The 21043-nt window shown below is 39.7% G+C and overlaps 1 protein-coding gene across 4 annotated transcripts in view; it reads left to right on the top strand.

Annotated features, from left to right (window-relative positions):
• LUC7L (LUC7 like) overlaps positions 1-21043 on the top strand; it is a 53829-nt gene that overhangs the window by 12443 nt on the left and 20343 nt on the right. For all 4 annotated transcript variants that reach the window (XM_077142343.1, XM_077142344.1, XM_077142347.1 and 1 more), the window contains 2 exons: positions 602-700; positions 12681-12791. In XM_077142343.1, the coding sequence (XP_076998458.1) occupies positions 602-700; positions 12681-12791 (210 nt within the window). The remainder of the gene's footprint in view (positions 1-601; positions 701-12680; positions 12792-21043) is intronic.

The raw sequence follows: 21043 nt of genomic DNA on the forward strand, positions 1-21043 counted from the left end.
CAGGGTTTAGATAAGAAATATGCACTGTTATTGAATTGGTCAGCCTGTGTTTAGAACAAATAATGGAACATCAAGTTACTTTTCCAGGCAAATGTAGATCATTTTGTTTTTTTTTAGTAAAAGAGCGTTTTTGTTTCTCAAATGGATCAACTGAGTCTCCTAGTTATGCGTCCAGAGTCACTTACCAGGCTCAGAGAATGTTTCAGGAATTTGTTTGGCTTTTAATCGGCCTATTCTCCTTTATTCCCTTTTGGATACAAAGGACTATATTTGTGTTTTAATTGTCAAAACTTGATGTCTTTCCACTCTTGTTTTTTCTTGTCTCTGGAATTTAGGCCTCAAGCATCTTTAGTAGTCAAGATTGTAAGAAGTAATACTTAGAAAATTTCTTTGTACTGTTTAATGCATCAGTTCCAAGTGTCAAATAATCATGGTGGAAAGAGAAATAAAGCTTCTCAACTGTATCTTGTTTCTTAATTTCATCTTAGTTTTCAGATTCAAAAAATTATTGTTTATTCTGTGGCAGTTGAAATACCAAGTCATGTATAGTTTCTGCAATGAGTAAGTGTCCATGTATAAATTTTTTGTTTCTTTTTTACAGCGCATGGATTTAGGAGAATGTACCAAAATCCACGACTTGGCCCTCCGAGCAGATTATGAGATTGCAAGTAAAGAAAGAGACCTGTTTTTTGAATTGGATGTAAGTTTTATTTAGTGTGGATTGATCCCTACAGTGAAGAGCCAAATATCGAACTAACAAGAATAATGTAACGCTGCGTAAGTTACAAAGCAGAATAATCCTGCTTAACTGAGAGCTAGAACATCGACAGTGCCACTTTATATCTCCCACCCTGTCACTATCCTGAGTTCTGTATTTATCATTCCCTGGATTTGCATTTTATTTATTACATACAAACTTTTATGGCTCCTTGAAAAATACGTTTGTTCTTGCTTATTTTAAGCTTTATAAAATTATTTTTATAGCATAGGTGGTTTTTAACAACTTGCTTTTTTGTTTAATATCATGTTTCTGAGATTTTCCCATATTGGGTTGGTTTATTTGCTTTCACTGCTGCTTGAATATTCTATAAACTATCCATTCTTTATTCGTGGACATTGAGGTTGATTCTAGTTTTTTTGCTATTATGAACAGTATTATGAATATTCTTGAATATTTCTGTGGTAGACATGTACAGAGGTTATCTAGAGTATATTCATAGAAGAGAAATTGCTGGCTGTAGGAGTTGTAAATATTTGCCTTTGCAAGATAGTGCTGTAATGTTTTCTTCTTTATTCTATATTTTCTTAAGTAGATGTACCAATTTACACCCCCAATAACAATGTATACGTCTTCACCAACACTTGGCCTTATCAGATTAATTTTTGCAGCTTAGTGGATGTAAAATGGTGTTTACATTCAGTATTCAGTATTTGTAAAAATTTACATATATTAGTAAATCCATTTAAAGCGGTAATTCTCAACCTTTTTTTTCACTATTGCCCCCCCCATGAAATTTAATGCTTCAGACATATTGTATATCTGTTTATAGCCATAAACCATTGTAATATCTTAGCTTTTAGACATAGAACCAGTTTTTGTTCCCACCCCTGTTGCAAATGAATGATTTTTGTTCTTTTTTGTCACTAGTATGAACAGAGGTCAGTAAAGGGGGTTGAAGTTCAGGGTTCCTGAATGAAGACTGGAAGGGGACTGAGAATGCAGTGAGGGAGCCAGAGAAAAACACACAACTCAAGGAAAGGAGGTTTTTCTCCCTCCAAGGACATTTTAGAGGATATGATTGTATCTGAATCAACCCAGTGTGTGCTTATTGTTGAATCAACTAATAGATGAGGCTTGGAACTGCGAGTTTTCTATGTTGTGAGTTTTAATTGTACAGTAGCTTGAAAATGGACAGGGGCTATGACCCTGAGACATCAGGTTTCAGGAACTCTGAAGTTGAAATCTTAGTTTTTATAGTTTTCTGGGGTTTTAAATGTCAACACTTTTAGTATACTAAGATGTCAAGGCAATTTTTCAATGGTCTGATTAGTGCTAGAGAAGAAAGGAATAGATTAACAGAGAAGATTGAGACTGCAAGGAAAGTGAAATATGTCTGGTAATTTATTATGAAGAGTATGTTTTCAAATCAGTGTTGAGAAGGTGGATTGTACAGTGAACAGTTTTGAAAACTATGGATTAACCAGTTAGAAAAACAAAAATTGTATCCTCCCAAAGTGGATTTTGTTTTGTAATCTTAGGATGCCTATAAGCTATAAGGAGAAAGATGGATTGCACTTGTCTATATAAACATTTAAAATATTAGCACATCAAAAATGTTCCTACATAAAATAAGACAGTAGACCGGGAGAAAATATTTGCAGTATGGATGACAATAGATTAATTGAACTGCTTCACAATTGACAAGAAAAATATCGGTAGTGCAACAGAAGAAATTGGCAAAGGGCAGTTCAGGACATTTAATGGAGGGCATCTAATCATACAGTGAGATGCTGACTGACCCTCACTCAGAATTCAAGAGGTGGCATTACATCATCCTGATCCACCTCATAGGTAGTTCAGCAGCGTCTCAGGACATGAGTGAGGATGGCTGTTGTGCCCTCTCTGAGAGCCTGTATGATGGGTGCACTTGCATGTGTGTGAAGATACATTTCTTCCATAATGTTCCTGTCGCATTATGACTGCAAAATATTGGAGTCTGGCAGACTTCCTTAGTAGGGGCCTGGTTACACAGCAGCTCTTCATAGTGGAATAATGTGAGAAGAGGGTACAGGAATTCTGAGGGTGTTGCTGTGAAATTATCTCCCAAGATATGTTGGTAGGTGGAAAAACAAAAGTGTGGAGCGTGGTCTATCTTGCTTCCATCAACTTGTTAATGTGCTTGTAAGTCAGAGTTGTTTTCGAGGAGCCCCTAGAGATTATTGGCACCCTAAAAGGAGTGGAGGCCAGCGTGGGTCAGGCTTCACTGCACACCTCTTTGTGCTGTGTGAAAATTTACCATACCCAGCAGTTACTTTTTCCATTAAAAAGTTAACCATCCACCACAGCTTCCTGAAGGTCACTTTACCTTGCAGATGACTCATATCAAAATGCTTGTGAAAGTGTGGAACCAATTCCCCATCCCCTTGGGGGTGAAGAGTAAATTGGAGCAGCGGTGCTGGAGCAGGGCCTCCTGTGTCTGTCAGGGCACCATCAGGATTTCTGTTCCAGAGTTCCGCTCCTGGGGGATTTTCTTAATGATAGGCTCCGATGAGTATCCAGAAAGGATGTTCACTGGAAATCTGTTTTAAAGGGAAAAAGGGTTTGATGAAACTACTTATTAGTGAGGGGCTGGTTACATAAATTGTGGTACCACCACACAATAGAATGATGCTTTATGAAGCTTTAAACAGTTACCTCTGGAAAGGGAGATTTTTAGGTTTACATTTAAAAAAAAAATGACTGAGATATAATTCATGTCCATAAAGTTTTAGCCCACCTTTTAACTTTTTAATTGTACCCATCCATAGCATTTGGATGTGCATGGTCAACTTTTATCATGAAAGAGTAATTGAAAGTGGCCTGATTTTAAATACTAAGATAAAATAGGTTTTTTTGCTTTTAAAAGGGGAAATTTAATAAATTGCTAGTTTATAGTTCAAAGGCTGAGAAAATGTCCCAATTAGAACAAGTCTATAGAAATGTCCAATCTGAGGCATTCCGGGAAAGATACCTAGATTCGAGAAGGCCAGTGAAGTTCATTGTTTCTCTCTCAGCTGGAAGTGCACATGGTGAACATGGTGGCATCTGCTGACTTTCTCGTGGCTCTGCAGAAGGGACTGTCTCCAAAATGTTTCCTCTTTTAAAGGATTCCAGTAAGCAACTCTACCTTCAATGGGTGGAGACACACCTCCATGGAAATCATCTAATCAACAGTTACCACCCACAATTGGGTGGGTCACATCTCCATGGAAGCAATCAAAATGCTCCCACCCAGCAATATTGAATGACGATTAAAGGACATATTTTTTCTGGGGTCCACCACAGATTCAAACCAGCACATTCCACCCTTTGGGCCCCTAAAAGACATGCTCTTTTCAAATGTAAAATACATTTATTCCATAACAATGTCAGAAAGCCTTAACCATTCCAATAACAATACAAATAAAATACAAAGTTAGAAACAGTATAAAACCTCATCAACTCAGTTACAGGCATGGTCTGTCCTGAGGCAGAATTCTCTTCTGGCTCTAGACCTGTAAAACTCAAAACACATTATTTACTGCCAACATACAAAAGAGGAACATTCATAGGATACCTATACCCATTTCCATAGTGAGAGAGGAACACAGGGGTCACGGGACCCAAGCAGTTTCGGAAACCTGCAGGGCAAAGTCCTTTAGATTTCAAAGTCTGAGAGTCATTTATCTTTGGGTCTTTAGAAAGCAGCAGTTTCACCCTTTCCAAGGGTCTATGCGGTGGCTTGGCTTTCTCTGAATACAACCTTGGGGGATACTGGGGAGACCACCTTTTTCTCAGCTCCACCCTCTCCAAGCACTGGGGCTGTACCCGGGCTCTTTGCCATTGCTGGGGCACACGCTCAACCCCTCCATGTGGTGGCAGCCAGGCTCTCCCCAAGCCCCAAGGAATGTGCTTCACCCTCTCCAAGGCCTAAGAAGGTATGACTCTTCCACTGCAATGAGGTGGAAGGCCCATCCTTTGCCTTCGGGGCAAACCTACCCTCTCCATGGGCTTGGGTGGATCCACTCTCCCGGCCTGAGGCTTCTTGACTTCAGACCTCAGCCTCTATCTATGGCTTTGCCTCTGAAGTTATTTTTCCTCCAATGTGTCCCTTCTCTGAACCCCCCCACCCCCCGGACATACTGGCAGCGGCTGTTTATACAGGTCCCACAGCACTCTCGTTGGCTTTCTATGCTGTAGCCTTAGATCATGCCCATCAGACAAAAGGAGTTTCCAAATCCTTCCTGGATAACTCCATGTCCGATCCTGACTTTCTCTGAAATGGCTGACTGCTTCCACGTCTGGCCAAATCCTCACATGGAGCACTATTCTCTGGGGTCTCCCTTCTTGGAAGCCCAGAATTTTCTAGGATGTCAATTTATGGTTTCTTTGTACTCAAGAGTTCAGTTTTCAGCTTATCTCTCTCCTGTCACATTTCACTATAAGCTGTGAGGAGAAACCAGGCTGTGCTTTTGACATTTAATTTGGAGATCTCTTCTGCTAAATAACCAAGTTCATGGCTTTTAAAATCTGCCCTCCAGCGAAAGCTACGAGTCGATTTTGTCAGATTATCTGCCATTTTAAAGCAAGGCTCGTCTTCCTTCCAGTCAGTAATAACACACGCCTCGATTCTGTCTAAGGCTTTATCAGAAGTGTCTTTAGAGTCCACATTTCTACCAACAGTCTCTTCAAAGCATTCTAGGCCTTCTCTATCAAGCTTCTCACACCTCTTCCAGATTCTTCCCCTCATCCATTTAAAAAGTCGTTCCAACATGTTTGGTATTTGCAAACGGCAGCAGCATTCCACTCTGCAGGTACCAAAATCTATTCTAGTTTGCTAGCTGCCAGAATGCAATATACCGGAAACAGAATGGCTTTTAAAAGGGGAAACTGAATAAATTGCTAGTTTACAGTTCTAAGGCTGAAAAAATGTGCCAATTAAAACAATCTGTAGAAATGGCCAATCTAAGGCATCCAGGGAAGGATACCTTGGTTCAAGAAGGCCAGTGAAGTTCAGTGTTTTTTTCTCAGCTGGAAGGGCACATGGTGAACATGGCAGCGTCTGCTGGCTTTCGCGTGGCTCTACAAAAGGGTCAAATAGTTTTTTGCTTCTTTAGTTATGCAGAATAAAATTAGAATGAAAAATAAAATAATTCCTCAAGTTATAGGTTAGATGTTAAATTAATTTGATGAAAACATGATTTAAACATATTTTATACAGTACATTGACTGTTGCATTCTCCAGAGCCCTGAATTTGTAAAGTCTCTACTTCTGCCATGTGACCAGCCAGCCATCCAGTATCTCACAGAAACATCCACAGCTGCTGTTCTGTGTCTTACGTTTTGCTCTGGTGAGGTCTTCAGCATATTCTCCAGTTCTCTTAGCTGCCTGAATAGATCAAATCCATTGGAAATCTGCCATTACCTCAGTTTAGATCCTGATGCCTGTTCCTTCTTCCCCAGAACCACCTTGTCAAGCCCTTCTGTGCACTGGCCCAGGCAGGGTGGCCTTTCCACATGAAAATCTGAACTGGTCACATCTTAAAGGCTCAGTGGCTCCTGGTTGTCAAGGCACACAAGAGCCTTCAAGATTTGGCCCTTTTTTTTTTCACATGGGCAGGCACCGGACTCGAACCTGGGTCCTATGGCATGGCAAGCAAGCATTCTTGCCTGCTGAGCCACCGTGGCCCTGGCCCATTTTTCTTAACCTTTTCAATTACTTCTCCATTGCCTGACTGATCTCTGAATTCAGAAGCCAGAATGCCAGATTTTGAATTTTGACATTTGTGAAAGTAATATAGTCTCTTCGTATGTAGTGGATTCAAACCATAAAATACATGAAAATGAAAACATTTACATCATTGTATTAGGAGATTTGCCTCTTAAGACTTTGAAGGGATGGGGGAGAAAGGATCAGAAGGGTTAATTGTGATTCCTTTGGTCAAAATTACAATTTTGATAAGCAGACTACCTCAGAAGCTTTTGGCCCATGTAGGGTAAATGGACCACCTCTTCCTTCTGCCAGCCTGTGTGTGACCCTTGCTGACCTGTGGCTGGTGCCAGGCCTTCTGCCCTGCGGGTCCCTGAAGCTGGATGGTGCAGTGGCTCAGGTACTTGGAGCATAACTCCGAGAATCCACGTTCAGGCTGGTCCTGGGAAGGGCTGCACTGTGAGCACTACTGGGAGATGGATGCAGGCTTCGTTTGACAAGTTGTAAACTCTTGCTAATCCTGTTTGGTTCTGATTTTTTAAAGATTTTTTTGAATGGCGGGAAGTCACATTTCATTCTTTTTCCATGTGACTTTGCTGTTACTGCAGCACCATTTGTTGAATTTATTTATTTATTTATTTATTTGGGGAAGTGCATGGGCCAGGAATGGAACCCAGGTCTTCCGCATGGCAGGCGAGAATTCTGCCACTGAACTACCTTTGCAATCCCTGATTTTTAGATGTTTTGAAGTTAAATCAGACACCCTAATAATCGCATGTTTTTGGTGGAGTCACTTGCTTTATACAAGAATTCTTGGGGTAGGCCAGCAATTAATCTCCAAAGTATGAAAGTTCTAGAAGTTTTGGTGTTATTTTCCAGAATTAATAGGAGCTGCATTGTGTGAGACCATGGGTGGTGGGTCAGCTGGATATTGGGGTACTGGGGAGCTCTTTATGCCCCGGTTCTGTTACAGCACCACAGACATGAATGACGTTGGTTATGTTTTATGCGTGAAACATTTTTAATCAAATACAGCAGGACATTTGAATTACATTGAACTATTTTTATTATACAAAGCGTCTTTTTTAGAACAGGTTATTGTGCATATTAGGTGGTACTACTAATGCTCCTCCCCCCTTTTTTTAATTATGAGAACATAAAATCTCATTTTAACCATGTTTAAGTATAGTAATCCAATTCTGTTAATTACATTCACAATGTTGTGCTACCATCACCACCATTCATTCATTACCAAAATTTTTCCATCCCCCCGAAGACATTTTGTATGCATTAATCATTGACTCATTCCTTTTGCTTATTTTAGAAAAGAAAAATTTTCCTAAAACTTGAGTTTTAGGAACTTGATTTATTCACAATAAATTAGTTTAAAGGAGAATTATGTCCTTATGGAAGAAGACATTATTGTTAAAATCTAATGTACTATTTCTTAATTAGTTGCTGAACTCATAGCTTAAGTGACATTTGACTTTAGTAGATCTTTTTATATGACTTTAAGAACGCGTGAGTCCTTCTCCTGCACACTTACAATGTTTGTAGACATTGAATCACCATTTTAAGAAATTGTGCTAAAGAAATACTTACCTAAATATGAGAATGCAGGATATTTTATTCCATAATCTAATTAGTGAAAATGGAAAACACTATGTGTTTTTGCAGGAGTGGGTTAAAGCGGTTGTTAAATCCATATGATGAAATGCTTTATAATTGTAGATCATAGAGCAGTATACATTTATGTGAAAAGGTAACCAAGTTATATCCAAGGGGAAAAAGAGCAACTTGCAGACCTATCCAATTTGTTTGGGGCAAAAATTTTGTGCTTAAGTACGCATTTTTGGACCGTTTAAAAAGGTATATACCAAATTCTTAAGTAATCATTTCTTGAGAAAGAAGAGGGAAAATAATTACATTTTCTGTGTCTTATAAAGTTATTAGGTCTAGTTAGATTGCTAATATTGTAGGCAAAAATGAAATTTTAAAAGTATTTCTGCTGAAGTGATTCTTAGTAAGTCTACTAAGTAGACTTAGGCTTACTTTACAAATCTCTATCCTAAGGAAATAATTGGAAATACAGGCGAGAATTTATGTACAGAGATATTTCTAGTAGGATTGTTTATAAACTAGAAAATTGAACCTGACAAAAATACCAGGAGGAGGAATATGAACAATTAAAATATGATGCCCTTGAAATGTTTATGGAGCCTGTTTAACCACTTAAAAGCAAAGCAAAGATAACTAAATAATGTGCTGAGAATTTCGCCTCTGTTTGAATATTTTTGTATGTTCTCAGTTAACATGTATTGCTTTTATGTTTTAAATCCGTACTTAGGGCCTTAAAATACAAAAGTCTATAATGGAAAATCTAAAGCCCTTTTTCTAAGTCCTGTCTGTTCCTTACATTTTGGGCATTTTCTTACATATTGCCCTAAAATGGAAAGAAGCAAACACTTTTTAAAAGCAACAGCTTAATTCTTTTTTTTGTTTGTTTACAAACTTTAAATTTTAAGTGCAGTGATTCAGGACCTATTTTAGATCTTGTTAAAACAGCTTGATTTTTAAATTAAAAATTTTATTTCAGAGTAGTTTCTGGAAGCCCAAGTCATTGCCAGTTCAAGGATTGTCTGTAGGCCAGAATTCTTTTTTATTTCAGTCACATCCAAAGTAGATGGAATGGGATCTCCACATGCCCCTCACTCAGCTGCAGCAGAGACTCATCTCATGGCCCACCTACTCCCTGCTTCCTGTATTGCTACAGATCACATCTCAACACATCATTTCCCTGTAAATATTTCAGTATTGCCTTTGGTTTTTGAATTTCTGTCTACTCTGTATACAAAGGTCTGATACTTGGTTGTAACAGAATCCACCTAGCATGTTTAAAAAGAAAAGAAAAACTTTACTAAGGAAAATTTAAAAATACGAAAGTGAGTAAAATAATATAATGAAATTCTTTGCACCTATCTCCCGTTTTTCCGTAATTATTGACAACGAGGACTGACTAACTTCTTCATCTTCATCCTGCCCTGTTTTTCCCCACTGGATTGTTTTCATATAGACCCAAAATACATGATTTCATCTAGAAGTACTTCAAATAGTATTCTGAAAGATAAGGAATTTGTGAAAACATAATCATATTTAAAATAAATTCCTTAACATCATCTGACATTCAATCAGTGTTCAAATTTCCCAGGTTGTCTGAAGAAAAATAATTTTTTTTATTTATTTCTTTGTTGAGGATCCCGAATAAGGAATCATACTTTTTCTTTGGTTAATATGCTTATTATTATTTTTTAACCTATTTGTCAAAGAAATGATAAGTTTCTCCTTCTGTATTTTGCTGATTGTATTCTTATGATGTCTTTTTAGCATGTTCCCTGATCTTTGAAATTCCCTGTAACTTGAAAGTTAGATCTAGAAACTTGACCGTTAGGTTTAAGTTTTCTCTTTTTTGACAAGGACATTTCAGAGACAGAGCGGGAGACGCACTGACCAGTGGGCTTGGGCCTTGCTAGTCAGCGTCATCATATCCTTCCACGTCAGCTCTAGGCCTCGTGCTTTAAGCAGCTGTTGAGGATCATTCCCTAGATCAGTTATTTCATTAGGGACTGCAAAATCTTTTTATTATTATTACTTCTTAAACATTCTCATAGCTGTGAAAGTTATCTTCTCAGCCACCTAGTTGTCTCCAGAGTTGGAGGGGAAGTGTGTGTGTGTGTGTGTGTGTGTGTGTGTGTGTGTGTGCGTATTAATTCCTTTTTTCTTTGCCCAAATGACAAGTCTGCTGTACATATTATTCTGTAGCTGCTTTTTTTTTCTTTTTTTTAACTGTGCAGTATATCTGAGATTGTTTATTATATGCAGTGTTGCTACTCATTTTTATGGCTGTATAGTAGCAGTCCAGAGAATGGGTATCTGTTTTAGATGACCAGTCCACCTGATGGTCCTGGTCTGCAAAGATTAACATTATACATTGGTCTATCTGTGGGTATGACTAGGAAAAATTTCTTGAAATGGAACATTTGGATCAGAAACATTTGATAGCTAGTGCAGTATTCTCCAGAGGGCACGCCACCGAGCACTCCACGAGCAGGGTGTATGGCTTCCTGGTCTCACATGTCTTTGCTCAGTGGGTCACCAGATTTTAGGGGTTTTGCCAATCAGAAAGCTGTACCCCAGTGTCCTTATCTGGGGGATGGGGTTGATAACAGTCCCTGCTGGGCTGGTCGATGCATGCACTCTCAGCACAGGTGGCTGTGTTTGTTCTGACTGACGGCACACACCTGTCTCAGCTCACGATTTGGTGCTGCTGCTTCTGGACAGACAAGAGACTAACACCAAACAATCCCGTGTGGGGGGAGAGCCACCTCAGGCAGCCTTGAGTCTGCTGTACGCTCCCAGCCTGGCCATTGCAGTTTTGTGAGCTGCCTGCTTTGTGCCTGCATTGTGCTGAGGAGCTTGAATTGCTGTACTGTTTGATAAGGCAGCTAGGCTTGTGGTTTGAATGACTCACTAAATGGTTGGTTGTTATTGGAACCTAATTTTTGGACTTGAGTGTCTTTATCGTTTAAACCTAGTTTTTATTTAGGAACAAATCTGAATTGAGAGGCCCATTGATGAAAGGGAGAGGAATAGTACAACAGAGAGCCAACTTTTAAAGAGCACGTCTGTTAAAATTTCTCCATGGTCTCTTTGTTCCCTGTTGGGATGTTTACCATCTCTTGTTGAGGTTATCAGAATCACATGCCTGAGTCAGTAGCTGATTTGGGTTCTGCTTAAAATGCAGTAGTTGTTGTGGTTAGTAAAGACTAGGTAACGTTGTCCAGTGTCCGTTCCCTGGATCTGTTGGAAGTACTTCGATAGGTCATGAGGCACCACCCCCAGAGCTGTGGTGCCTGTGGGGTTGGAGTGAGCCAGGACAGGTCTTATCCTAGTGAGAAAGTAGCAGGTGCTGGTGGCTTGTACCTGCTCGCTGGAAGCTTGACCCTGGCCAGCCCATGGCCCTTTGTGCAGAGGTGGTCAGCTGTTTGTTTTTCCAGGGAATAGGGTACTTGTTCGTGTGTACAAGTGTCTGTAAGCAGATAAATGTCCAGTCCTTTACTTTCCTGACAGTTGTTTTGAATAACGTGAAATGTTTACCAGGAACTATTTTGATGGCCAGTGACAGCACTTTCCAGTTTCACTGCCTGCCCATTGTGGATGGTCCTGGGAGGATACTTTCTCACCGTTGGTTTCATCTCTTCTCCATCGTAGGTGGCGGGAGGGAGATGATCACTACTTGGTCTGTTGTCCGAATTCCCATCTGCCTTCATCTCCACCCACAGTTTCGTTCCTTTATTTTTTGGTAATGCATCACATTGTCTAGCCCTATTAGCCACACTGCTAAAATCACTTGTTGTCAATATTTAAAATAATGCTGACATTAAAAAGCTGACTCATGGATAGAAGGTGAGGTACTTCTTACTATGGGTAATAGTCTGACAATTTTGCATATTGGAAAAGTGCTTTTTTATGTTTATCTGGAATTGTTTGACAGAATTGCTTGTCGCATTAACTATTTAGCCTATGGGACAGCTTATTTTGACTAGTTCTTAGGGTTTCCCACCAACTCTTTGCCGAGTAAGCAATTCGATTTCTAGGGTTCCTTTTCCTTTATCTCTGGGTAAATAGTAACCAGTTTTCCTGCAACTTTAGATAGTAGGCGATAACTGAAACTATTCACAGCTCTCAGTAATATTTGTTCTATTGTTTTGTTTTTGAGGTGGAAGGGGGGACTCTACCCTCAGAACATGAGGGAATAATATATACGTGGCTCACAAAGACCAGTGAGTACATCATATGTATCTTCCACAAACCTTCAGAAGAGGGTCTTTAAAACTAGTTTCAGTTCAGCCTTTTCTGTCCCTCATAGAACAGTGTTAATTGTGGCCAAGTGTTTTAATTTTCTCAAATTTTTCTTGGTAATATTGAGGGTTGGGGGTCCTTTTACAAATTTCGGAAATAAACACGTAAATCAAATGAGACTACTATGCTTCTGAACCATTAGTTGGGTTAACAAACCACTTCTGATTTAATGTGATTATGGACATGTTTGGTTGTAGTGTAGTTTAAGAGCTTCCCATTGAACCTACAGGCTTTAAAGAACCAACCTGGGAGTGTGTTTCTCATCAGTTAAGTGGGCTCTGAGATCATAGCTCTCTCCTTTTCCTGAACTAGGCGATGGATCACCTGGAGTCTTTTATTGCTGAGTGTGATCGGAGAACTGAGCTTGCCAAGAAGCGCCTGGCTGAAACACAGGAGGAGATTAGCGCTGAGGTTTCTGCCAAGGTGAGGCTCGGTGGCTTTTGCCTTCAGTTGTTGGTATAAATCATATTGGAAACACTGTATTATTGATAGCCTGTTGACTTGTTATCCACAATGATGGGGCATTGCTGCCAGAATACAATATGCTGGAAATGGATTGGCTTTTACAAGAGTCTTTTAAGTTACAAGTTAAAATTCTAAGTCTGTGAAAATGTCCAAATTAAGGCACCAATAAGAGGATACCTTCTCAGAGGAAAGGCAGCCGACATCCTGGGTTCCTCTGTCACATGAGAAGGCACGTGGTGATATCTGCTGTCCTTCTTTCCCAGCTTCTGATTTCAAACGATTCTCTCAGCTCCTGTGGGTCCTTCTTGCTTCTCCCCAGGGTGTTTTCTTTCTGAGCTTCTGTGAACTCTCAGTGCTCAAGGACTCTAGCAAGCAGATTTAAGCCCCACCTTGAATGGGCCAAAGTCGCATCTCCATGGAAACAACCTAATCAAAAGATCCCTCTCAACAGTAGGTCTGCCCCCACAAGATGAGATTTGGAGAACATGGCTTTTGTGGGGTACATGACAGCCTCCCAGCAGCCCAGGGCATCTTTGGGGTGGACATTCCTCACTGCCTGCATGTTGTGTTCCCAGGAAGGAGGAAAGACTTAGGCCAAGCCTTCCAGTAACAGTGAACTCTCACCCCTACCCCTGCCCCAACTCCCCAGGAGCTGCTGCTGCTTCTATCCATTTTTTTTCCTGTGTTTTTAGAATTTCTTTTTAATATCCCCATATAAAACAGGAAACATTAGGAGGGAAATGGTTAAACTGCAGCAAATCCATGTGAGCATGTACCACTCTGCACTTGAGAAGGGTGAGGTGGGTCTCTAGGTGGCATAGTGCCAGGTGCATTGCTCTCTAACCCGCGAGGGAACCTAAGACCTTCCTGGTCATTTCCTTTGAGTAGTATAAAAGCATTTCTTCTTAGGGTACATGTAATTGCTGATTGTACCAAAGGATCTGTTGTCCTTGAAGGTAAATCTCAATAACCAGGGCATTTTGCTTATAGTACAAACTTGTGCTTTTAAACCTAGACAGAGGAATCTTGTTTTTTATCACCCACTGGGTAAGGGTAATAGAAGTGTCATAGAAGACATGCAAAGAGACAACATATAAAATTACCAACATGAGGATTTGCACACTGCCTTGATGTGGGGTTCAAGGATGGCTCATTATTTCTTCATTTAAGTGACTAAGTTTTTGTTGCACCGTTTTTGGAGAAAAGACACATGGGAAAAAACTAGTTTGAGAGGTAATATCCCCATGTATTTACAGTGAATGGTAACCACATGCAATGTATATTCTATAAAAAATTTGTTTAATCATTAAAAAAAAAAAGTTACCAACATGATGATGTTTGAAACACTATTGTGGAAGTGACGGAGATGGTGCTTTTCTCAGAATGTTTCACAGTTTCATTTATGGTCAGAGTCTTAATGTTGGTAATAAAGATTTTATAATTTGCTGAAATACGGATGTGACCCAGCTTGGAACTTGGGCTGTTCATTTGTTTTCAGCAGAACAGATGGAAAATTCAGCAAGAACAGCACTTGTTTTTCTTTGCATTAAAAATCTTTCACTTTTGAAAGAATTGTGGGAAGATGGAGTAGCCATCTTGAAGAATCAGGACTCATTCCCTCCATGAAAACAACTGTTGAACTGGCAGGAACTGTCCAGATCAATTATGTTGAAACTCTGGAGTTTAGTGGAACACGGTGTAGCATCCAGGAACGAGCTGATGAAAAGGCTGGTAAATTGTGGTAAATATTGGTGAATTTCACACCCTCCAGCAGCAGCTGCCATCCCACATCCCACAACTTCATGGCAGGCAACTGTGGAGACTGCAGTCCAGGCTCCTAGTGAAGCTTGCTGGTGCCAGACCAAAACATAAAGACTTAGTGCTCCAAAATCTGGAGGGCTGTGGTCTAGATCACCAGTCTCTGCTTTTGATCAGCTATGGCAGATCCCTGAGGGGTTGGCTCTGAGGATGGCCCCTCATTCCAACACCTTTCTGGTAAAAGCAGCAGAAGAGTCTTAAAGAGGTGATACCTCATTTTATTTGATTTTTTTCTTTCCATTCCCTGTTTGGGAGCAAAAATCATCTGGGACAGTCAAAAATTGATGACTCTAGCCCCTAAGCGAAACGTAGCAATTCCTGAGAGAGTTACAGCATAATAGCCAGAATGGCCAGTCTTCAACAAAAAAAAATTACAAAACACACAGAGGGACAAGAAAGTATGGGTCATTCACAGGAAAAAAAAGAATTTACCATTAATCATCCCTGAGGAAGCTCATACGTTGGAACTTTTAGTTGTAGACTTTAAATCACCCATCTTAAATATGTTTAGTGAACAAAAGGAATCCATATACAAAGAACTAAAGGAACTTGGGAAAACATTGTCTGAACAAAATGGAGAGAGAAATTATAAAAGAAATTTTTAATTGTAATTAAAAATAATTGTAGAATTATAAACTTTGGAGCGTCAAGGTACAGTAATTGAAATGAAAAGCTCATTAGACAAATTCAACAGCACATTTGAACAAGACAGTTGAAATTATCCAGTGAGAAACAGAAATTAAAATATAATGAAGAAAACTGAAGACCCTGAGGGACCTGTGGGGGACACCAACAGTTGTAAGGTGAAAAAAAAAAAAAAGGAAAAGTAAAGAAGGGAATCAAAATGGTGCACTACAAAAAAGCAACTAAGTATTAAAAGGGGCAGGAATGGAGTTACTGAGGAACAAAAAACATACAGGGCATACAGAAAGAAAAAGCTAAAAGGCAGAAGCTACATCCTTCCTCTCAGTTATCTTAATATCAGTGGGCAGAACTCCCCATTTAAAGGCAGAAATTGGTAAATTGGTAGATTGATGACAAAGCATGATCCAGCTATATGCCATCTATGAGATACTCGCTTTAGGTGAAAGGACACAAAGAGCTTGAAAGGCAGTAAAAGGGTAGAAAAAGATTACATGCAAATAGTAACCAAAAGAGAGCTGGAGTGCCTATATGATTGTCAGAAAAATACAGATTTTAAGTCAAAAAAGATTAAAAGAGACAAGGATAATATATATTGATAAAAGTTTCAATCTAGCCAAATGGTAAAATATTTACAAACCTGTATGTACTTTACAATGTAGACCACAGAATATAGTAAGCAAAACTTGACAAAACTGAAGGAAGAAATAGATGGTTCTGAGCAGTGGTTGGAAATTTCAGTGTGCCATTTTCAGCATTTGCGAGAACATCTGAACAGAAGATCAGTAAGGAAATAGATGGCTTGAACAGTGCTGTTCGCAGTTACCTATACAGTACACTCCAGCCAACAACAGAAAGTACATTCCTCTCAAGTTCTCAGAACATTTTCCAGGATAGACGATATTTGACGATATTTTAGGCCACAAAACAAATAATAAATTTTAAAGTATTAAAATTGTACAAAATAATTCTGACACAATATAGACTAAATCTAGAAATTAATCACAGTGAAAGCTAAAATTTTATAAATATGTGGAAATTGCAAATTATTAAATGCCAGTGCATCAACGAAGAAATCACAAGGGAAATTAGGAAACATCTAGAGATGAACAAGATACTAAACACAACATATTAAACTTGTAGGATGCAATGAAGGCAATGCTCAAGGGGGAATTTATAGCTCTAAATGCTTACATTAAAAAGATCACAAATCAGAAACCTAACTTCTCCTTTTGTGCAGCTAGAACAGGAAAAGGCAATGAAATATAAAGCTAGTGGAAGGAATTAAAGATCAATAAGATTGACAAAGAGAGGACACGAGTAATAAATTCAGGAATGAAAGTGGGGACATAACTACCAATCATACAGAGATAAAAGGATTATCGGGGTACTATGAACAATTTGTACATCAACAAATTAGAAAACCTAGATGAAATGGAGAAATTCCTGAAAACATACAATTAATCAGCCAGAAGAAAGAATAGAAAATCTCAACAGACCTATAACCAGTAAAAAAATTGAATCGATCATTAAAAAAAAATCCCAGGACTGGATGGTTTCAGTCCTGAATTCTACCAGACATTTAAAGAAGGCTTAACACCAATCCTTCTCAAACTCATCCAGAAAAAAAGGAGGAGGAATTATTTCCTAACTGGTTCTGTGAGGCCATCTTTATTCTGATACCAAAGCCAGATAAAGACAGCACAAGAAAAGAAAATTACAGACCAATATCCCATGTGAATAGCGCAGCAAAAACCCTCAACAAAATACTGGCAAACTGAATCTAACAGTTGGTTAAAAGGATTCTCAAGTTGAGGATTTATTCCAGGAATGCAAGGATGATTCGACATGAAATTAATCAGTGTAATGCACTGCATTAAAAAAATTAAAAGCATAAAAACTACATGATCATCTCAACTGATGGAGGAAAGATTTGATAAAATCCAACACCTTCTTAAGATAAAATCTCAGAAAGTTGAATAGAGGGGAACTTTCTCAATATGATACAGAGCATTTTTGAAAAATCCGTAACAAATATCAAACCCAATGATTGAAAGCCGAAAGCATTCCCCTAAGATCAGGAATAAGCCAAGTTTGCCCACTGCCAATACTGTTATTCATTATTGTATTGGAAGTTCTCCAGAGAGCAATCAGGCAAAAGATAGAAAAATTGGAAAGGAGGAAGTCAAATTATCCCTGTTTGCAGATTACATGATCCTATATAGAAAGAATGCCAAAGAATCCAAAGATACTAGACTAATAACAGTTCAGCAGAGTTGCAGGGTACAAGATCAGTTTCTGTACATCAGTATGAACAATCTGAAAAAGAAATCAAGAAAACAATTCCTTTTACAATTATATCTAAAAGAATAAAATACCTAAGTATAAATTTAACCAAAGTGGTGAAAGACTTGTATACTAAAAATTACAAAACATGGCTGAAAGAAATTATTGAAGACCTAAAAATATGGAAAGATCTCCCATATCCGTGGATTTAGAGGGCTTAGTATTGTTAAGGTATCAGTACTGCCTAAAGCTATCTGCAAATTTATTGCAGTCCGTTTGTCATGGTCAGGTTCATGTGTCAACTTGGCTAGCAGTTAGTACTTGTGTGTCGGGTTGGACAAGTGCTCGCCTGTCTGTTGCTATGAGGACATTTTGTGGAATTAAATCGTGATCACATTGGCTGCATCCACAGCTGATTCCATTTGTAATCATCCAAGGGGCATGTCTTTTGCAATGAATGATGCTTAATCTAATCAGTGGAGGCCTTTTAAGGAGGATTCAGAAGAGACAGGCTCTCTGCTTTGGCCTGCGAGCCTCCTGTGGAATTCGTCCAGACCCTCTATTGGAGTCGTCAGCTTCACAGCCTGCCCTACAGTTACGTGAGATGCTGTTTTTTTTTTTTTTAGAGAAAAGAAAAATTATTATTAGTGTATCTATCTTACTTACTTTTTTTCACTTAAAGGATTCCAAATTTATAGGAGATTTGTGGAGGGAAACAATTGCGAAAGCGAAACAAATAATTAATATTTCCCTTTCATTGTTAAAACCTGTACAGCAGCAGCGGACCCGCCCGCCCTCCTCTCCCCTCTTTTGTCCGCCGGCCCGCCGCGCGGCGCCCATGCCCCGCAGCAGCGGACCCGCCTGCCCTCCTCTCCCCTCTTCCGCCTTCACCGGCTCCTCCGCCACCAGCCTCGACAGCCTTGCCACCCTCACCTTTCCTCCTCCAGAACAGCTACTGGGGGAGTGGAGATAATACAGAGCAGCTCCCGGAGCCACAAGGGAGATCAAAGGGACGGAGTACCCCATCCTGGAACGGCTGACTATCTGGGAGAACCAGCTCCGGTGAGATCACCAAGGGGCACGGGCTTTCTTGGGTGGAACGGGAAGCGACCGGAGTCCCTCCCTTCCACCTTCCCAGGCCAGCTGGTAGAATTGGACAGGCGGTCCCCTTAGGCCACAGCGGCTGGTGCCCCCACCACGCGAGGCCCCCCGGACCAACTGAGAGAGTTGGGTCGGAAATCCCCAGACTGCGGAGAACAGTGACCGGGGGATCCCTTCCAAACACGTGACTCCCCCGTCCGGCTGGGAACAGTGCACTCTCCCGGGCTGCGACAGCTGGCGCCCTCCCGCCACGCTTGGCACCCCGGGCCGACTAGCTAATTCGGCCGGACGCTATCCCGTGCTGCGGCGGCCGGCGACCCTCCCCGCATTCGGAACCCCAGGCCGATTGGCACTCTTCCAAGATGCTTCGGCTGCCGAACCTCCCTTATGGCGAGAATTTTCCAGAGTTAAAGGACCCACAGCAACTTTCACTGGTGGAACCCGTAGACAAACGTGTGCCACGAGCGCCACCTATTGGGCAGGATAAGAAAAACAGAACCCAGAGATTGCACAGAAAAATCTTTCAACCTATGGGGTCGAACACCCAGGGAAATCTGACTAAATGCCCAGACGCCAGCAGAAGATAACGGATCACGCTCAGAAAATTGAACATATGGCCCAGTCAAACGAACAAACCAATAGTTCAAATGAGATACAGGAGCTGAAACAACTAATGCTGAATATACGAACAGAAATGGAAAACCTCTTCAAAAACAAAATCGATAAATTGAGGGAGGACATGAAGAAGACATGGGCTGATCAAAAAGAAGAAATAGAAAAACTGAAAAAACAAATCACAGAACTTGTGGAAGTGAAAGATAAAGTAGAAAAGATGGAAAAAACAATGGATACCTACAATGACAGATTTAAAGAGACAGAAGATAGAATTAGTGATTTGGAGGATGAAACATCTGAATTCCAAAAAGAAACAGAAACTATCCGGAAAAGAATGGAAAAATTTGAACAAGGTATCAGGGAACTCAAAGACAATGTGAACTCAAAGACAATTTGTATACACGTATACAAATATACGTGTAGTGGGTGTCCCAGAAGGAGAAGAGAAGGGAAAAGGAGGAGAAAAACTAATGGAAGAAATTATCACTGAAAATTTCCCAACTCTTATGAAAGACCTAAAATTACAGATCCAAGAAGTGCAGCGCACCCCAAAGAGATTAGACACAAATAGGCGTTCCCCAAGACACTTAACTAGTTAGAATGTCAGAGGTCAAAGAGAAAGAGAGGATCTTGAAAGCAGCAAGAGAGAAGCAAACCGTCACATACAAGGGAAACCCAATAAGACTATGTGTAGATTTCTCAGCAGAAACCATGGAAGCTAGAAGACAGTGGGATGATATATTTAAGTTACTAAAAGAGAAAAACTGCCAGCCAAGACTCCTATATCCAGCAAAATTGTCCTTCAAAAATGAGGGAGAAATTAAAACATTCTCAGACAAAAAGTCACTGAGAGAATTTGTGACCAAGAGACCAGCTCTGCAAGAAATACTAAAGGAAGCACTAGAGTCAGATACAAAAAGACAGAAGAGAGAGGCATGGAGAAAAGTGTAGAAAGAAGGAAAGTCAGATATGATATATATAATACAAAAGGCAAAATGGTAGAGGAAAATATTATCCAAACAGTAATAACTCTAAATGTTAATGGACTGAATTCCCCAATCAAAAGACATAGACTGGCAGAATGGATTAAAAAACAGGATCCTTCTATATGCTGTCTACAGGAAACACAGCTTAGACCCAAAGATAAATATAGGTTGAAAGTGAAAGGTTGGGAAAAGATATTTCATGCAAATAACAACCAGAAAAGAGCAGGAGTGGCTATACTAATATCCAACAAATTAGACTTCAAATGTAAAACAGTTAAAAGAGACAAAGAAGGACACTGTATACTATTAAAAGGAACAATTAAGCAAGAAGACATAACAATCATAAATATTTACACACCGAACCAGAATGCCCCAAAATACGTGAGGAATACACTGCAAACACTGAAAAGGGAAATAGACACATATACCATAATAGTTGGAGACTTCAATTCACCACTCTCATCAATGGACAGAACATCTAGACATAGGATCAATAAAGAAATAGAGAATCTGAATATTACTATAAATGAGCTTGACTTAACAGACATTTATAGGACATTACATCCCACAACAGCAGGATACACCTTTTTTTCAAGTGCTCATGGATCATTCTCAAAGATAGACCATATGCTGGGTCACAAAGCAAGTCTTAACAATTTTAAAAAGATTGAAATCATACACAACACTTTCTCGGACCATAAAGGAATGAAGTTGGAAATCAATAATAGGCGGAGTGCCAGAAAATTCATAAATACATGGAGG

The sequence above is a fragment of the Tamandua tetradactyla genome, chromosome 23 (genome assembly GCF_023851605.1).
Source record: "Tamandua tetradactyla isolate mTamTet1 chromosome 23, mTamTet1.pri, whole genome shotgun sequence".
NCBI lineage: Eukaryota > Metazoa > Chordata > Mammalia > Pilosa > Myrmecophagidae > Tamandua > Tamandua tetradactyla.